At 46.5% G+C, this 18,773-nt stretch overlaps 1 protein-coding gene across 11 annotated transcripts in view; it reads left to right on the top strand.

Annotated features, from left to right (window-relative positions):
* Positions 1-18,773, top strand: part of PTPRZ1 (protein tyrosine phosphatase receptor type Z1) — a 572,466-nt gene that overhangs the window by 549,855 nt on the left and 3,838 nt on the right. For all 11 annotated transcript variants that reach the window (XM_069229904.1, XM_069229910.1, XM_069229908.1 and 8 more), the window contains 3 exons: positions 16,327-16,455; positions 17,499-17,645; positions 18,490-18,632. In XM_069229904.1, the coding sequence (XP_069086005.1) occupies positions 16,327-16,455; positions 17,499-17,645; positions 18,490-18,632 (419 nt within the window). The remainder of the gene's footprint in view (positions 1-16,326; positions 16,456-17,498; positions 17,646-18,489; positions 18,633-18,773) is intronic.

Below are 18,773 nucleotides of genomic sequence, written 5' to 3'. Positions count from 1 at the left end.
GGTATAGAGAAAATGCCAGTCACGTCTGTAGCGGTCACGTCATCATTGGTTCCTGTGCTCCATAGAGCTCCATGTTAGCCAATGAGGACTTGTACGGTGGTGCAAACAGCCTTCCGCCATGATGCCAAACACCGGCGGAGTGAGGTCACCTCCACCTGTTCCTGCATACAGGACAGGCGGTTCTCATTTCCTAAAGCTGGTACTTATGTTGGACAATTTAATGTGCATCGTAGGTATCGATGGTACACACCAAGAGAATTCCAGTCTGCTACATACATACATGCTCTGTGTACTGTGATGTTTGTGTGTCCATACCTCCTGTAGTCACACACATCTCATGTTTGTTTTACTTAGATACCTACCACTGCGGAGCAGGAGGCAAGCACCCATGTAAAGACCCCTAGTGGACTTGGCTACACTGGAGGAACGGCACATCATACTCATCTATTGTCTGAACAGGACCACAATTACTGAGCTGTGTCAACAATTGGAGCCGGATCTGATTCCTGTTATCCGTAGCACTACACCAATATCCCCTGCAGTACAGGTACTGTCAGTGCTTTACTCCCAGGCGAGTGGTTCTTTCCAGGTGACTGTGGGCTTGGCTGCAAGAATGTCACAGCCAAGGTTTTCGATTGTGCTTGGAAGGGTTTTGGCTGCCGTGCTCAAACAAATGAGCAGCTACATCTCATTCTCCCAGAGTGAATATTTGCCCACTCTGAATGCTGGATTCTATACCATGGAACACATACCACATGTGATTGGGGCCATTGACGGGACCCATATTGTCTTGGTCAAATGAGCAGGTCTACAGGAATAGGAAGAGTTACCACTCTCTAAATATCCAGATGGTGTGCCTTGTTGATCAATACATCTCCAACGTCACTGCCAAGTTTCCTGGATCTGTGCATCATGGATCTGTGCATGATGTCTATTTGTTGAGGAATAGCAGTGTTCCACAGATGATGGCACAACTACAGAGGCATTAAGTGTTGCTCATAGGTAAGATTGAGTCTTCACACAATGAATGTCACTGTATGCCAACTGAAGTTGTACTCCATGCCATTGTACATGAGTAATGTGTGTCCCTCACTACTTCCAGGTGACTCCAGCTACCCAAACCTGTCCTGGCTTTTGACCCCAGTGAGGAATCCGAGAACAGGGGCAGAAAATCAGTATAATGAGGCACATGGCTGTACCAGGAGGGTGAACGCACATTTGGTCTACTGAAATCCAGGTTCTGGTGCCTCCATTTAACACGTGGATCCCTATGCTACGCCCCTAAGAAGGTCTGCCAGATGGTGGTGGCTTGCTGCATGCTCCACAATTTGGCCCTCAGAAGCCATGTGCCCTACCTTCAGAAGGAGGGGAATAAAATGCACCTGTGGCAGCAGAGGACACTGTTGACAGTGAGGAGGAGGAGGATGTGGACAACAGAACACATATGATACAGCCGTACTTCCAATGACACTCAGGTAAGATTGTACTTCTGTTCATATCTCCATTTCAGTTCAGTGCTGTGTGCCTGCTGTTTTGTGCCATGCAATACCTTAACTTTTCAAGTGATTGTCCCTTATGCTTTCCCCTTTTGCAAATGTTGGTGTGGTCACAACTGTGTCCTGATGTGATGACTACAGACTGCTTAAACACATTTGTTGGATGGATTCACACATTACAGCACATTTGCATAGGATAATGCAGTTCAATACATTGCAAATTGTTGTATAATAAAGCACAAATACTCCAGTTGTGTCCAAGAGTGTTTATTTAAGTGACAAAAAGAAATGGATAATGCAATTGAGTGGGTTGATGGTGGACGAAGACTTCAGTGTAGTGGCCCAGTTGGTTTGTAGCACAGGTCCATTATCCATGGGGCCATAGGAAAAGGAGCAATGGCAGTCCAAGGTGAACAAGGTGACTCAGTGGCACACAAGGGGGACAATATGGAGGTGCTCATTTCCTGGCGGTGAGCTTGGTCTTGGTAACAGTCTTTGGTGTCTGTCTGGGTCGCAGGAAACGTTTGCGGGGTGGTTCCCCTTTTGCACGGTGAGGGGTGCTGTTGGCCTGTGAGAGGTGTTGCAGATCCTCCTGTCCACTAGCTGCAGAGAATGTTGATGGCTGGTGATTGGGCTGGCTAGTGGAAGTGGGCCACTGGTGTGCTCTGTTCTCCCGTATCGTGTTGGCCATGTCACTCAGCACCCCTGCAATGGAGGCCATGTTGGCATTTAGGCCGTGCAACTGCTGCATGGCCTCCTGGTGGTGTACCCCCTGCAGCCACTGGTTCTCCTGCATGATGGTGATCACCTGACTCATCCTGACCCGGGATTGTTTGTAGTCCCCCAGGGCATGTGTGAGTGCTTCCTGGGCAGTCGGTTCCCTGGGTCTGGCCTCCCCCTGATGCACAGCTGACCTCCCACTGTTCCTGGTCCCCTGTGCCTCTGTCCCCTGAATGATATGCCCACTTCCACTTACACCAGGACCTTCACCGTCTTGCCTGTGTGGTGTTGACTCGGGTCCCTGTACAGGTGGGCACACTATTGATCGGCGTGTCCTCTGGACAGAAGTTTGGCGATGTTTGCCGGCTGCTGTGGTGTTGGAGTCAGAGGGGGGTGCCCTCTGGTGGACTGGGTGTGGGATGTGGAACCCAACTGACCAGTGGTGCCAGATGGGCCAGGGAGTTCATCCAGATCGAGACCTCCAGAGTTGCTGTCATCAATGCGGCCACTTCTAGTGGAGGACCGGGTTGTCGTGGCACATACTCGCCACTGACATTGGCTGGGGCACCTGTGAACATGTAAGTAATTTGTTACAGTCATTGTCACATTTTCGGCATTTCTAGCTTTCCCTATGGGTTTGGTGTTGTCCTCCCACCTTTGGTAAGTGTGTGGTGATAGATTGTGGAATTGGTAGTACTACATGCTGCCTATCCATTGTTGTTGAGTGAGTATGCAGACCTTTGAGGGGTGTGCTTGCAGTGGGTTGGGCATGCAGGGGTACACAATTGAGGTGTTTATTTTGGTGGTGCACTGTATGGGATGGAGTGTGGTATAGGGAGTCAGGGTGAGGGAGTGACATGCCATACAGGTATCGTGGAGTTAGTGTAGTAATGGTGACTTACCAGTGTCCAGCCCTCCAGTGACTCCAGTGAGGCCCTCAGGATGCAGGATTGCAAGACATGCTCCTCCCATGCTGTCAACTGCGGGGGAGGAGGTGAGGGCCCACATGATGGCGACCTGGTGCCTAGATGCAATGGATCGCACCTTCCCCTGTAGATCTTTCCACCTCTTTCAAATGTCGTCCCTTGTGCATGGATATTGTTCCACTGAGTTCACCCTGTCCATGATCCTCTGCCATAGCTCCATATTCCTGGCAATGGATATCTGCCGGACCTGTGCACCAAATGGCTGTGGCTCTACCCTGACGATTTCCTTCATCATCACCCGCAACTCCTCATCTGTGAAACGGGGATTCTTCTGTGGGGACATGCCTATTGTGTGGTGGGTGTAGTGTGTATATTGTGCAGAGGGTGTTAGGTGTTGAGGTATTGTGTGTGGTATGTGATGCGTGATGGGTGTATAGGTGGTTGTGGTTTGTGTGTGCAGTTCTGTAAATGTTTGGCCTGGCAACATGTAGCTAGATTTTGACGTTTGCAAAGGATTGTAAGTTGTGTAATGTCAGTACGATAGCCTGAGCTACCAAATCTGGTCCCTCATTACATCTTTGTTCGCTCACACATTCCATTTGACATCCAAAACCAGGGGTCCTGTGTTCACTGATATCATCAAATCCTTATTCAAAACTGTTCCCTCTAGAAGCAGGCTCTGATAAATCTTCTCTAGAAAAAACTCTCAACTGACCACATCATGCTTACCAACTTCCTTGCCACATTCCTTTTTCCCATAAGGGCCAAGATATCCAAGAAAGTAGTTAATAAGCACCTCTCCTCTCTCATGAGTGGTCTACATTGGATCAGGCACAGACAGGTTTCCCTACCTGTTATGGCACAGAGGTCACATTAATAGAAGTGAGGGATCATCAATGTATAATCCATGATCAGGGTGGAACCGCTGTTCTCTTTCCCATGGTTCTTTCACCTGTCTTTGACATCATGCCTCAGGCACTCATGCCTTCTAGATTGGATATTCCCTCAGCCCTATTCTTTCTAAACTCTATGTGGGTTGACTAACTGTATTAGGTTATTAAGCTTGGATTTCAGGGCCTAAAGTCATTTTTTTGTTTAAATATTTCTTTGTCAGTTTTTGTGTATAGTGATGGTCTATGTATGAAAATGCAATAGTTATCTCTGCTGTACATTAAGTAACATTGCACACAACAATAAGTAATGGTACACAAATATGGTACCTGTCATCTCCCATATCAGCTGTGCTCACCTGTACAAATAACAGACATCTAATGCACCCTACCAGATATCCAGTACCATTGGGGTTTGTAAAAGACATCCAGACATTAACAATAATTCAACCTCAACAAAAACATCTGCGGTGGGAGCAACACTGTTATCGCCAAGGGATCATAACAATGTGGCAGTGCCACAGGAGTAGTGTCAGAGCAAGGGGGAAGTGGGTGGAAAAGCCAGGGGAGCCAATGGCATCATCAATGACTGGCCATTTCACCCTCCACCTAGGGCTGGCCCCAGCGTCCGGGTCCCCTGCTTCTTCTGCAGCTTGAGTACATACGTACCCACATTATGGTGGTGCCAGCCCCACCTTACCTGTGGACATCCTGGAAAATGGCATCAGCCTCTGCCAGTGCCTATTTGTAGACTATTTTGACCAAGCCATATGCAGCCGTGAGCCTGCCGCCTTCCAAGCCATCTCTATCTGTTATTTAAATAAAATCATGTCTAAGTTCATGAACTTCATGTAGTGTCTTGTCTGTTTTCCCCTAGCAGTTATACCCAGTAGGGGGTCAGGGTTCAGTGATGTCCCAACCACTTCAGATATAGCTTCCATTACTCTCATGCATAGTCCACACCATAAGAAGAAACATTGCATCAGGGTTCCTGCATCACTGGTGTCTTATTCACTCGGTGAGGTTGGCCCGGTGCAGGTAGTTAAATTGTGTGAACTTCAGACTGGAATTGGACAATAACTGCTTAAGATATGCAAGTGCCATTTTACACTGCTTGGATGTGAACACTACCCCCAGATCCCCCTCCCATTTAGGCTTACTGTGTGGGGTGTGTGTTCTGTGTGACTGACAGTGCCCCATGAAGCATGGTTCCAGCTTTTCTGTCCATCCTGTCGTTAGGAACACATGAGAGACCCTCCTGCTTTGCAGGCTCCTGCTATCCCCTCCCCCAAGTGTCATGCACCCCCAACAGAAAAAGACCCACACCCAGGCCATGAGAAGCCTCCATGTCAAGGAAGGGACAAAGAATCCCCTCTGTATAAAGGCCCCCCACCTAGCTAATCCCAGCTTCCCACCACGGTGTGAGGTCATGTGTAGCTAGCAAGGTTCTCATGGTCAGCACTCTCCAGAGTGGCAGCTGCCAGGCATAAGGGGAATACGGTGCACAGTGGCACCGGTGCTGAATGTATCTGTTCCAACATAATCGAGCTGGGTGCACTAACCTACTGAGTCCTCTTTGTGCGCTGCGCCTGACCAGCAACCAATCCAGTATATTAGTCCCCCACAATTCGACTCAAATAGTCTTACTCTCAGCCCTCATATTGTCAGCTAGCCATCTCATAGGGTACTGCAGTTGGGCAGCAGCATAATAAAGCTCGAGGTCTGGCACTCCCTGGCCCAGCGCCTGCAAGGGCCTCTGGAGCATGACTATCGATCCTCTTCGAATGAATAAGGTACACTGTTCCACAGGATAGAACCACAGGTCAAAAGGGCACTATAAGAGTAAAAGACAGGGCCCTCACACACCCAAAGGGTGTCATGCTTCATCATCGGCCTGCTCCTCGTCGGACAGGCGCTGCACTGTCCGACGAACCCTTTGAGATGCTGTTTGCCAGAGATCTTTTTTGATTGTATGGCGTGGCTAAGCCTGGGAGTGGATTCAATCCTATGAGGAGAAATGGGACGCTGGAGAGGGTGGATTAATATTTGCTCTGGACCCTACCAACTGTATGTTTATTTTATGCCTGGGGTCTAGGTCAAGATTAAAAACATGGGGATTGGGAGAGGGGATAAAGTTCCTCCACTCTACCTAACAAGAAGTAGGAAAAAGGAAAAATTACTCCTTTGTCCCTAGAAAATGGTCGACATGTTTCACACTTATGTTGTCCAAGCAGATCAGGTGGTGTTTCTCAGGAACAAAACACAAGACAACTCCTAAGCTTCACTAAAGAACTCAAAAGCGTGAGGTATGTGAAAGGAAAATAACTTACATAAAGAGCTGCAACCTAAATAGGTTTGGACTTGCGGGAAGAAGAGGGGGAAATTATTTTTTTATACAGCTGCATATCATAAAATCAGCATCCAAATGGTGCAAAGACACTCAGTGAAAACATGCACGCATGCTACGAGTCACCGCATCAGCCTGACTCATTGTGAATGTACCAATTCCATGTGTAATTCACCATGTAGGGCTGAGCACAATAAACTAGGGCACAGATTTATAATTTTTCACACAAAACTGCACCAACACAATTTTGCTTTAAAAAGTTTACTGCCGGCTAGCGCCATTCTAAGTCGCCAGCCAGGCATCTTGGACCCCTTCCTCAGTGTTACCTTGACTACCTCAGACAAACAAATTTCGTTTCTGGACCTTATGATCTCCATTAACCAGGGCAGACTTAAGACCAACACTTACCACAAGATGATGGACCCGTAACACTTTAAAGAAAGAACGAGTGGCACTACTGTTAGGGCTGTGAATAGGTTCAGGAAACGAGGCAGACAAAGCATTTTTGCTACAGATGTACACCTCAAAGAAGAGATCGGTACACGCTGCCAGAAGGCCATGGACTGGCGTGCTGCAGTCAGTGCCCGTCTGAGATTGCATTCAAGCAAGTCCAAATGATAGAAATTAATCCCCAGGTAGCAAAAGGATTCCATGCTCCAGGGCAGTGGCTCGGCCTGCAACCCTGCCCATTCTGCCCGTTTCACTTTCCTCAAAGGAAACAGGCAAGATTTACTTCAGTTTATCTTGAGGCCAGTTATTCCATCAAAGTGCTCCAGTAATTCAAACTAGCCTGGCAGCACCTGAATGTGATTTCTGACATGTGTGATGGCACTGGAAGATCAGTCATCTCCTCCGCTGCCCCCATTATGTGGTACAGTCTGCAGGTGTTATAAAAGGTTGCACGGTGGGGAAAAAGCTGTTTCAATCAGGGTACACTAATGACGGCAGAAACTTTGAAAGCCTATGTGCGAGGACCTTGCTCATAATCTTGTAGTCAAGATTTAACATGGGAAACGGGGGATAAGAGTTAACTTTCAGGGGGTCTCTGCTGGTTTGGGGGGCAACACAATGAGGACCTTGCAGAGGGACTCGGCCAGGATTCCCACTTTGTGCACCTCCCGATACACCTTGAGCAATCTGGGGGTGAGGCTCTCAATATAGGTAGCATAGTATTCCACAGGCAATCCATCAGTGCCCAGCACTCTGTTGTAGGTTATTTGTGAGATGGCAGCTTCTTGTATTTCCTCTAACTCCAATGACTCATCTAGCTCCTGCATGGGAAACATCCTAAACAATGCTGTTAGAAACTGGGTTTCTGGTTGACTACGGTATGCACCTAAGCCAGGCGGAACCCACCCACTCTAGTCAGGGCGAGGGAGTTACACACCCAAGATAACCCCTGCTCACCCTCTTGGTAGCTTGGCACGATCAGTCAGGCCTATCCCAGAGGCAATGTGCAATGCGTTTTCACAACACACACAACACACATGACACACTATCCCCACCACAAAGGAAACATAACACCAAGTTATATGAAAATAAACTGTATTGCATGAAATATCATTAGACCAAACACAACGTCAGTAATAACCTGCTACCCAAGCTGTTGTCAGAACATTACACAGTACGGTTAGTATGCAAAAACCAGCAGTAGTCACATATAACTTATAACACACAGGATACTCATTTTTCTGCAACATAAGCAGTAGTCAGGAAAACATCACTACAATAATGCACTTGTCATAACATCATCATAAATGCCCATACCAGGAATATTAAAAAACATATGGCAAGTCAGGAAACATCAAACATAATGCCCATATCATAAACTCATCCTTACTGCCCATAAAAAGAACATCAGAAAATATATGGGGCATCAGCAAGATCATACCATACATGTCATGAAAGCAACATAAATCTCCATAGAGGAACATTATCAAACACATGGCAAGTCATAGGAATCCTAACCCTTACCAGTATGCATATGTCGCACAACACATTAGCACATATAGCCAGGCATGAGCCTGGAAGCATGTATCCTAAGGGATCCTGGTGATAAAAATGGGGAGCAAAAGACACAAATGCCGGGAGGGTAGGAGTCCCACTAGCCCCTCCCTCTTCTGCAGAAAGGGTTATAGCGCCTCAGCGCTTTTCCTTTTGTGGGAGCAGAAGGTTCCTGACAGGTCGGGCAGGCACGGGACTCTCGGCTAGGGTTTCCTCCCCGTCCTTCCAACCTCACAATCCTGCCCCCACGCCACTCAGGTGACCTGCTGTCAAGAACCCCCCTGTCCCACATGTATCAGCTCACTGGGGGGCAGTCCCAGCTCTCCTCGAACACCGGGAGGAGTTGCCGTCCTAGAGCGAGAGACCAGGGCTGGTCCCCATGCTCGATCCTCCGCACACCAGCACTCCGGTGGCAGCCGCCTGTGTCCTCAAGGTGGCTGCACTGGCTGCAATCCTCCTAAGGTGTGCACCCGGGCCGCTCCTTCCGTCACCTCAGGTGACCAACCCCGGGAAGCCTCCCCAGAGCCAACAGGGCAAGCCGACTCTTCCTTCTCAGCGGTCTCTCGGGTTAACTAAAGGCACCAGAAATGGATGTTTGCCTGTGCCCCAGGGGCCCTTCTTGGTGGCCTCCCATGCCCTGTGGCACCACCTGAAGTGTTCCTGCTCCCGCCTTCTTCTTTCTTGTGCCCCGAGGGCACATTGTACAGCACGCTTTTGACACGCTTGTTGATTTCCAAACGCCCGGGTCGCAGTGGTGATTTCCTCGCTCCAGGCACACCGAAAAAGCGCATTTAAGGTGCTTACTAAATCAAATAAAGGCGCTCTCAAGGCGTTCTGGGCACATACAGTAGTGCGCTCACCAGGCGCTATGACCAAAAAAAGAAAAGTGCTCCTTGTGTGCTTTAGCAATGAAATTTAAAAGGTTGCAGGGGGCAGGGGCCACAGCACCCAGCCTCTGGGGACACCAAGGTAGAGCACAGGGCAGCAGCACCCAGCAACAGGCCATCACAAAGGCAGTTCCTCCTGGTAATCCAGCAGATCACAGTTCAGCACAGCAGCAGCAGTCCAAGGCGGTTCCTGGTGAGTCCCTCCAGCAGCATTCTCTGTCCAGTTCCCAGCATGTTAAAAGTTCCTTTTGTGTCTCTCTTTCATGGGGAAAATCCCCTGCACTTGTACTCAGTTTTGCAAAGCACTAACAAAGAGGGGGAGAGGAGGTTCTAACCAGTTACAACTGGTTCCAGGAGTGTCCCCTCTGTCCTCCAGCACAGGCTCCAGACATCAGTTGGGGGTAAACAAGCCCTTTGTGTGCGGCCAGGGCACAGCCTTTACAGATACAAGTGTGCTCCACCTCCTCTTCTCTCAGCCCAGGAAGACCATTCAATATGTAGATGCACCTCTGTGACACCTCCACCCTCCCTGCGTATAGGCTGTCTGAAAAGTATGCACAATTCCAGCTGTCACTCTGCCCAGATGTGGATTGGAGTCAGGCTGCAAAACACTAAAGTCATAAGCACAGAGAAATGCTCACTTTCTAGGAGTGGAATTTCTATAATGGTAATAAATAATTCACCTACACCAGTAAGCAGTATTTCGCACTACCATTGCAAACAAACCAAATATGCCTTAGCTACTCCTCATAAATCAGACACTACCCCCTAAACGTAAGGCAGGGCATTTCCAATACAATCCTATGAGAAGGCAGCACCCACAGCAGTGAGAAACCAAAAAGGCTGTTTGCCACTACCAGGACAGGCCGCACAACCAGGCACATATCCTGCCTTCTACATACTTTGCACCCTGCCCATAGGGCTAGCTAGGGCCTACCTTAGAGGTGACTTACACGTAGTAAAAGGGGAGTTCTGGGCCTGGCAAGTACATTTAGATGCCAGGTCCCTGTGGCAGTAAACTGCACAAGCAGGCCCTGCGCCTGCAGGCCCGAGACAGGTTTGAAAGGCTACTTCAGTGGGTGGTGCAAGCGGCGCTGCAGGCCCACTAGTAGCATTTAATTTACAGGCCATGGGCATAGTGAGACCACTGTACAAGGGACTTACAGGTAAATTAAATATGCCAATTACGTGTAAGCCAATCATACCAACTTTAAATGGGAAAGCACTTGCACTTTAGCACTGATCAGCAGTGATAAAGTGCTCAGAGTCCTAGAGCCAACAGAAAGAGGTCAGAAAAAATAGGAGGAAGGAAGCAAAAAGTCTGCGGATGAACCTGCAAAAAGGACCAGGTCCAACAAACGCATTGTGAACAACCAGACGTTTACCATGCAAGCATAACAATGCTTGCAGAACAAGGACTTCCATTTCTGTGCCTTAACCACGCATGTGCCAAACTACGCATATGCGTGGTTAAGGCAGCAAAAAAGGCAGAGAGCAGTCTAGTGGATCGGGAGAGGGAACGGTGAGGTAAGTGGGGCTGGGGCAGGCTTCGGGGGTAGTTTTTAGAGGTGGGAGTGGATTAAGGGCTTGGGGTGGTTTGGGGGTTCAGGCGATTTTTTTAAAGGGGCGGGTGGAGTTTTTTGGAAGTTTAGTTTTTAAGGTTTAGGGTTGGGGATGGGGTAATTTATTTTTTAGGGGCGGGGAAGGTTTAAGGAAGGGCAGGGGGAGAGGAGGAAAGATCGAGTGAGAACGTTGTGAGGTAAGTGGGGTTGGATTTAGTGCTTAGGGTGGTTGGGGGGGTCAGGGTAGTTTATTTGTTAGAGGCGGTAGTGGAGGGGGCAGGGTAGTTTATTTTTTAGGGCTTATGGTGGGTGGGGGTCGGGGTAGTTTACTTATTAGTGGTGGATGAAGGTTTTAGGGCCTTTAACCCCTCAGACAATGTGTCCAAGAGTAAAATATAAGACCCTGTGCATATAGTACGTTCATCGTGCGAACCCCTCAGACAGTGTGTCCCACAGTAAAACATAAGGCCCTATGCATACTGTAGGTCCTTACAATATGTTCGGGCATCCTGTCCACTTGGAAAAGCCAAGAAGGTGGATGTTGTTGCACAGAGAGCATCCTTCTGAGTCTCTCCGCATCTGAAGCTCATGCATTTCCACCTGTAGTTTTTCAGCTGTGTGTGCATGGTCGCCATTGTAGTCTGCATATACGTCAGTGAAGATTTGGGTTGTTCATTTTGTCCACCAGCTTGGCGTGGTGTGCCCACAGCAGCCCTTTCTCCATTTGTATTGCACCCATTTGGGCTTCCATGATAGTCTTAGAGTTATGTGTGGCCTGTGGAATTTTGTCAAACATTCTGCTATGTTTTTCTAATGTAGCCTCTAGCTGCCGGATCGGATTCACTGGCTCAGAGGAGGCCTTCAGCATATCTATAATGGTTTTAGGGGGACGGTGGTGTGGAGATCTTGGGGTGAACCATGACTGGGTCTCAGCCGTCCACTAGTCACCCACCCAGGGAGAGAGGCTTCTCTGAGAGGACCAGACCTCTGAGTGCACGATCCTCCAGCTCCCTTCTTAGCAGCAACTACAGGGGCCTCAATCCCCACATTTGATGTAGTCACCTTCCAGCGGCGGGAGCCCTGCATCGTCAGTCACCAGAAGTCCTGTTACACTCAGGAGCATTACACCCAGATAAACAATAAAAGGCACTCGTTATATCTACAACGTTAAACAAATAGTACAATGATATCTGCCATAGTCACTGTAAATGTCCGAAATCATAGAACAACATCCCATGTATCTCTGGAATGGTGAAATGTACACACACAAATTTGAAATGCAAAACAAACTTCAGTTCGATTTCCGGCATTCCGAACGCGAGTACGTGTCGGAATAACTTCCCGCTTCGGTCGTATTTGGATCCATACTGAAGTTTGTTTTGCATTTCAAATTTGTGTGTGTACATTTCACTATTCCAGAGATACATGGGATGTTGTTCTATGATTTCGGACATTTACAGTGACTATGGCAAATATCATTGTACTACTTGTTTAACTTTGTAGATATAACGAGTGCCTCTTGTTGTTTATCATTATGAGCTGTATGGATTGCCACACAGTTGGGGATTAGGGGTGTGGTCCTCCAAGGGTGCACCGTGTGTTAATTGAGGTACAACTCGATATTAACCTCATAGCCTTGAGCACCAAATTTCTCCCATTAGATCACACCCACATCAAATAAGAATTCAGCATCACACCCAGGCCCTTGCTTTTTATGCCTTACACTAACCCTGAGTCTGCTTCTCAGACTATGCTGCACCCCCCCCCCATGTGTCACTTCGTGCCGCCAGGTCTCAAACTCCCAAAACTCACTGGAGCCACTGCGCGGGCCCCATGAGCGATATTAGTGCCACTCAGCTGCCCAGAGAATTCCTCCTCATCATGTAAAGCCAGCTCCAGGCACTCAGACATGACTGCGGTCATAAAATCCTCTGTGACAGTATCTCCATCCTGGGTATGGGGCTCAATGATCGCCCCTGTAATTCAGCGCCAGTGCCCCAAGTGCAGATTCCCCCTCAAGGCAGACCATACACATGGTCTTCTAGCATACACAGTCAAGTACTGAGGAGGAGGTCCCAGGATCTGGTCCGGGAGATGGACCTGCAGGCCTGCTTAACATGGCCAAGGCCTGGTCTCAAATATTGCTCTGCGGGATCTGTGGGTCGACCCAAGGTGGCTCTGGATTAAAGGCCTCAGTCACTGCTTCCGTCGGCAGCAACCCTCCATCGCGGCGGTGCACATGCTAAGAGCCACGCAGACCTCATCGCATTTCTCTGGCGCCACCCACACTCCTCATTGTGGCCTCCAGTCAAGGGCCTAACCCCCCTGGGGTGTCCTGAGGTGCTGGCTGGATGGGGGGAGGGGGAGCGCGTCCATTGGTGAAGTGCGTTGGTGGGCCTCACCAGGACAGGATTTAAGCAGGCTAGGCGTGAGCCTCATGGCATTGCGACTGTTCTCGACGCCATCTTTGAAAGGACTCACTGGCCTAAACTCATCAAAACCAAATCATTTTTAGAATGGATGGTGACCCAACCGCTGCCTGGGCCAATACCAGGCCCTAATTGGATGAACCTGCATTACCTGAAACTATGCTCCAAAAAACTGAGAACTAGCCCTTTCCCAGATAAAGATATCTCATAATTTGAGGCAACTGTTTTAGCATCCTATATAAATCTAAATTTATAAGACTATGGGCCAGATTCACCTACTTTGCACTGGTGCAGTGTCACTCAAAGTGATGCAAACAAGAACAAAGGCCCATATTTATACTTTTTGACGCAAAACTGCGCTAACGCAGTTTAGCGCCAAAAAAATTAGCGCCGGCTAACGCCATTCTGAAGCGCCATGCGGGCGCCGTATTTATTGAATGGCGTTAGCCGGCGTTAGCCGACCGGCGCTGCCTGGTGTGCGTGAAAAAAAACCACGTACACCAGGCAGCGCCGGCATAGGGAAAAATGGCGTTTGGGCGTCTAAAAATGGGGCAAGTCAGGCTGAGGCAAAAAAAACGTCTTAACCCGATTTGCGCTATTTTTTTACAACGCCCATCCCCCATTGAAATGACTCCTGTCTTAGCAAAGACAGGAGTCATGCCCCCTTGCCCAATGGCCATGCCCAGGGGACTTCTGTCCCCTGGGCATGGTCATTGGGCATAGTGGCATGTAGGGGGGCACAAATCAGGCCCCCCTATGCCACAATTTTTTTTTACAAAAAATACTTACCACAACTTACCTTTTCTTCCCTGGGGTGGGTCCCTCCATCCTTGGGTGTCCTCCTGGGGTGGGCAAGGGTGGCAGGGGGTGTCCCTGGGGGCTTGGGAGGGCACCTCTGGGCTCATTCTGAGCCCACAGGTCCCTTAACGCCTGCCCTGACCCAGGCGCTAAAATCCGGCGCAAATGCGGGTTTTTTAGTCCCGCCCACTCCCGGGCGTCATTTTTGCCCGGGAGTATAAATCCGACGCAATAGCATCGCAGTCATTTTTTTAGACGGGAACGCCTACCTTGCATATCATTAATGCAAGGAAGGTGTTCACGCAAAAAAATGACGCTAACTCCATGAACTTTGGCGCTAGACGCGTCTAACGCCAAAGTATAAATATGGAGTTAGTTTTGCGTCGAATTTGCATCGAAAAAAATGACGCAAATTCGGCGCAAACGGAGTATAAATATGCCCCAAAGTGTGCTATTTTGCATCACATAAACATCCATAGGTGGTACATGGATGTTACCATGCAAACACTCTTGGGTTTTGATCTAAATCCCTTTGTACAAACATTGGCAGACAGGAATTGCACCACAAAATCCACCTCTTAAGGTAGGCATAAGGTTAGAGCATTTTTTCACTGTCTTCAAATTTTTCAAGCTTTTGATTAGTGATGCATTACACAGAACACATACAAAGTCAGAAAAGTTGTAAAGAATGTCAAAGGATAGTATTTTAGTCCTGGAAAGGTACTCTTCTAGTACAGTACAAGAGTTAATGTGTATGTGTTGTGCTTGGTAGGCTAAAGTGCACCACTGCTAGAGTAGAGAATAACTGGTCCATATCTTAGTAGACATGACACTGTCCTGTCCTCTCTCGTTCATCCAATGCATCAGAGCAGCGTTGGTTGCTCTACTGCGTTGTATGACTTCTTAGTAAATTTTAGTCCATCATTCAATCATGATATCTTTATGTTGCAGCAGCCTGCTAGGACCCTCCGCACCACCTCCTCTAACTACACAGGGCCAGATGTACGAAGCATTTTTCAATTCGCAAACAGGCCGATTCGCAGACTTGAAAAATGCTTTTTGGAATGTACAAAGCCCAAACTGTGATTCGGTAACTTGTTACCGAATTGCAGTTTGGGTTTTATGATTCGGTATTAGGAAGGGGTGTGTCAAAGGCGTCCCTTCCTAATTTCAAACTGGTGCTAACTCATTCGCAAATGGGAAGGGGTCCCCAGATCCCTCCCCCTTTGTGAATGTCAGCGACAATATTTTTTCAGAGCAGGTAGTGGTCCCACAGACCATTGCCTGCTCTGAAAAAATGAAAAGAAAACTTTTAATTTTTGATTTTGAAATGTATCTCATTTTCCTTTAAGGAAAACGGGCTGCATTTTTAAAAAACTGCTTTATTTAAAAGCAGTCACAGACGTGGTGGTCTGCTGTCTCCAGCAGGCCACCATCCCTGTGAGGGTGGCCATTCCCAATGGGGTCGCAAATTGCGACCTCCCTCAAGAATATTCATGAGGTAGGTCATTTGCGACCCCATTGGGAATCGCAAACAGTATAAAGTACACTGTTGTACATCCGGTTTTGAGAGTCGCAAATTGCGAGTCACTACGACTCGCAGTTTGCAAGTCGCAAAACCAGATCTTTGTACATGTGGCCCATAGTGCTCCCAGAGATTCTCAAATTGCATGTGGATGGACACTTCCTTTCCTTTACAGCTGCTATGACTTGTAAATCCCTTTCTCAAAATCTCAGATTAACTTCTCACCATCTGCAGATCCGGAAAGCTCTGAGAGCCGTTCTATTTTCAGCTCAACTGTCTAAGTTCAGTTCTTCTCAGTATCACATAGGCTAATTGGGTGTAGGACAAAAAAACGAAAATAAATACAATAACAATAAATGGGTTGAACTAAGGAGTGTTCACTTGGCCGAAACATAGAATTTAAGATGGTTTGTGAAAAGGTTTGTGCGTTGAATTTCCAGGTGTCCTGCATTTTACATAAGCTGCTTCTGAAAAAAATAACTTGTTAATGAAATATGTAACCCTCTATTGATGACAGATCTAGCTCAGCCCAAGATTAATATTTCTACCCTTTATACAGAAGGTTAATCTTCGAAAATGACAAAGTACAAAAATAGAACGCAGAAAGTCAAAATTAGAAACACGGATTCAGATGTCTTTTTTTGTAAATGCAGTGCTCCTTCAGACTAGTCTAAGGGGCACTTCTGAAAAATTTAATTGATGAGTTTATATTAGTTTTTACCACTATTGTTTCATTTTCTAGGGATATCATGAAAGCAATGAATTCATTATTACCCAGCACCCACTGCTGCATACTGTCAAGGATTTCTGGCGAATGATATGGGACCACAATGCCCAGCTAGTGGTCATGCTTGCTGAAAATCAGAATGTGGTAAGGTTTGCTACTGTATTTTATTTCAGTTCAGATAAGTAAAATACAGAGATGGGCGCTAACTGTTAAACCATGAGAATTCAGTGTCAGGGAATGTTGTTTTACACAAAAAGGCCCTTATCACAAGTTAGGCAGAATAGGGTGAGATATGTATGAGACCTGGGCCCATATTTATACTTTTTTAGCGCAGCATTTCTGTCATTTCTTGACGCAAAAGCGGCTCAAAGTTACAAAATATAATTATATTTTGTAGGTTTGCATAGCTTTTGCGTAAAAAATGATGCAAATGCGGCACTAAAAATCATAAATATGGGCCCTGGTATTTACTCTGTGTGGTAAATACCTTCTAGTTTGAGTTTACATCTTGCAAAGGAGGCATAACATACAACATCTGTTTTTAACACACCGAATAGTATATATTTGCCTAGTACTTTCCTTTGTACCTGATAAATGTTAGGAGATTTAATCAGTTGAAATCTATCGGAAAAACCTGTGAGGTTATGATACTTATCACACAATGTATAATTCTGAATTAGCCATGAACTTGTAATAATAGCCCAGGTGTAATTTTGTGTTGCTATTTAAACAATGGAAAGTTTAAGGTAAGTACCAAATACTCATACTAATTTATTCACCTTTCCTTTCCATGCAGCAAACATTAAGGCCCATATTTATACTTTTTTAGCGCCGCATTTGCGTCGGTTTTTGACGCAAAACCGGCGTAAACTTACAAAATACAATTATATTTTGTAAGTTTGCGCTGCTTTTGCGTAAAAAAACTATGCAAATGCGGCGCTAAAAAAAGTATAAATATGGGCCTAAGCCTCTATTGAGTTACAGTTATTAATTCTATTGCACTGTAAACTGTAGTAGTATTCAAGGAACTGTGAATAATGTGACACATGAAGAGGCAAGGACAATGCTGACATAACCCTCACAAACATCCTAACACGGATTTACATTTTTTATGAACCAAACTTGCTCTCAAATTACAACAAAATCTATTACAGACCTTTGAAGAACAATTGTATATGTTTTAACAGGCAGAAAATGAATTTGTCTACTGGCCAAACAAAGATGAACCGATGAACTGTGAGAGCTTCATGGTCACCATGATTGGAGAAGACCACGTATGTCTCTCTAATGAAGAACAACTTGTCATCCATGACTTTATCTTAGAAGCAACACAGGTAACCAACTCTTAATGGACTGGATGCTAATGAAACAAGTGGACTTGGAATTGTTATTAATGCCGGGGGACAGATATTTCAGATGTTCACAGAAACACCTGGAAAACTAAGGTTGATATGTTTATAAAATTTGGGAATAACCAGGCCTGGAATCTCCCTACTGTAGAACCCTGTCACCCACGTCAAATTCGGAGTTTATATTTGACAATGTGAAGATATATAAACACTTGTATTAGTCTGATGTAGAGGTGAAAGGCAATGGTATTCTTTTGACTATTTGCAAGTATGCATCAGTCTTTTCCCCTGCTTTCTAGGAACCTCCAATATGCACTGCTTTCAAAGTGCATGGATGCTACAGCCATTGCTTTCTCTGGATACTCCTCAGAGGTTTCCCCTGCTGAATTTCAGCAAGTCAAATCAAGTGAAAAAGGCCCAGTTGAAAACAGGGCATGCAGATTGTTATGCAGAAAACACTAAAAAAAAACATGTATTTCACCACTGCCAGGGGAAAATGTGTTAATGCTTTTTAACACACCTGATAAATTCTAATTCCAGAGGCCCTGGATTTTATCAAATTTGATAAATAGCACACCAGTATCCCGGGAACTCGTCATCAGGACCTGTATGTCATTGCAATGTGCTGTATCTCAACTAAAGCAGTTTCCACCAACAGTCATTAAGAATTTAAGCAGTGTTTCTTCTGCCTAAATAGCACACTGCTCTGCCCCTTAAGAGTTTTTAGCAAGGGGTCCACTGGAAGTAGTCAGCCAAGAAAAAGAATGTCCTCTTTCAGCTACTTATAAAAAGACACTATTGTTTGAAAATTTCCTTTACTTTTTCACAGGATGATTATGTACTTGAAGTAAGACATTTTCAGTGTCCAAAATGGCCGAATCCTGATAGTCCAATCAGCAAAACCTTTGAACTTTTAAGAGTCATCGCAGAAGAAGCGTCCAGTAGAGATGGCCCAGTGATCATCCATGATGAGTAAGCATTCTTTGTCCAGTGTTGATTGCAGAAGTGTACTGAGTAATTTAGTCTTCTTGTTAACCCTGCCTGCAAATGGTCTACTGTGATTAAAGTACATGAAGGGAGATCTCGTGGTCAGCGCAGAGAATGCAAAGCCGA

This window comes from Pleurodeles waltl, chromosome 4_1 (genome assembly GCF_031143425.1).
Source record: "Pleurodeles waltl isolate 20211129_DDA chromosome 4_1, aPleWal1.hap1.20221129, whole genome shotgun sequence".
Taxonomy (NCBI): Eukaryota; Metazoa; Chordata; class Amphibia; order Caudata; family Salamandridae; genus Pleurodeles; species Pleurodeles waltl.
The sequence above is the reverse complement of the archived record's forward strand: the minus strand, read 5'-3'. Positions and strand labels throughout refer to the sequence as shown.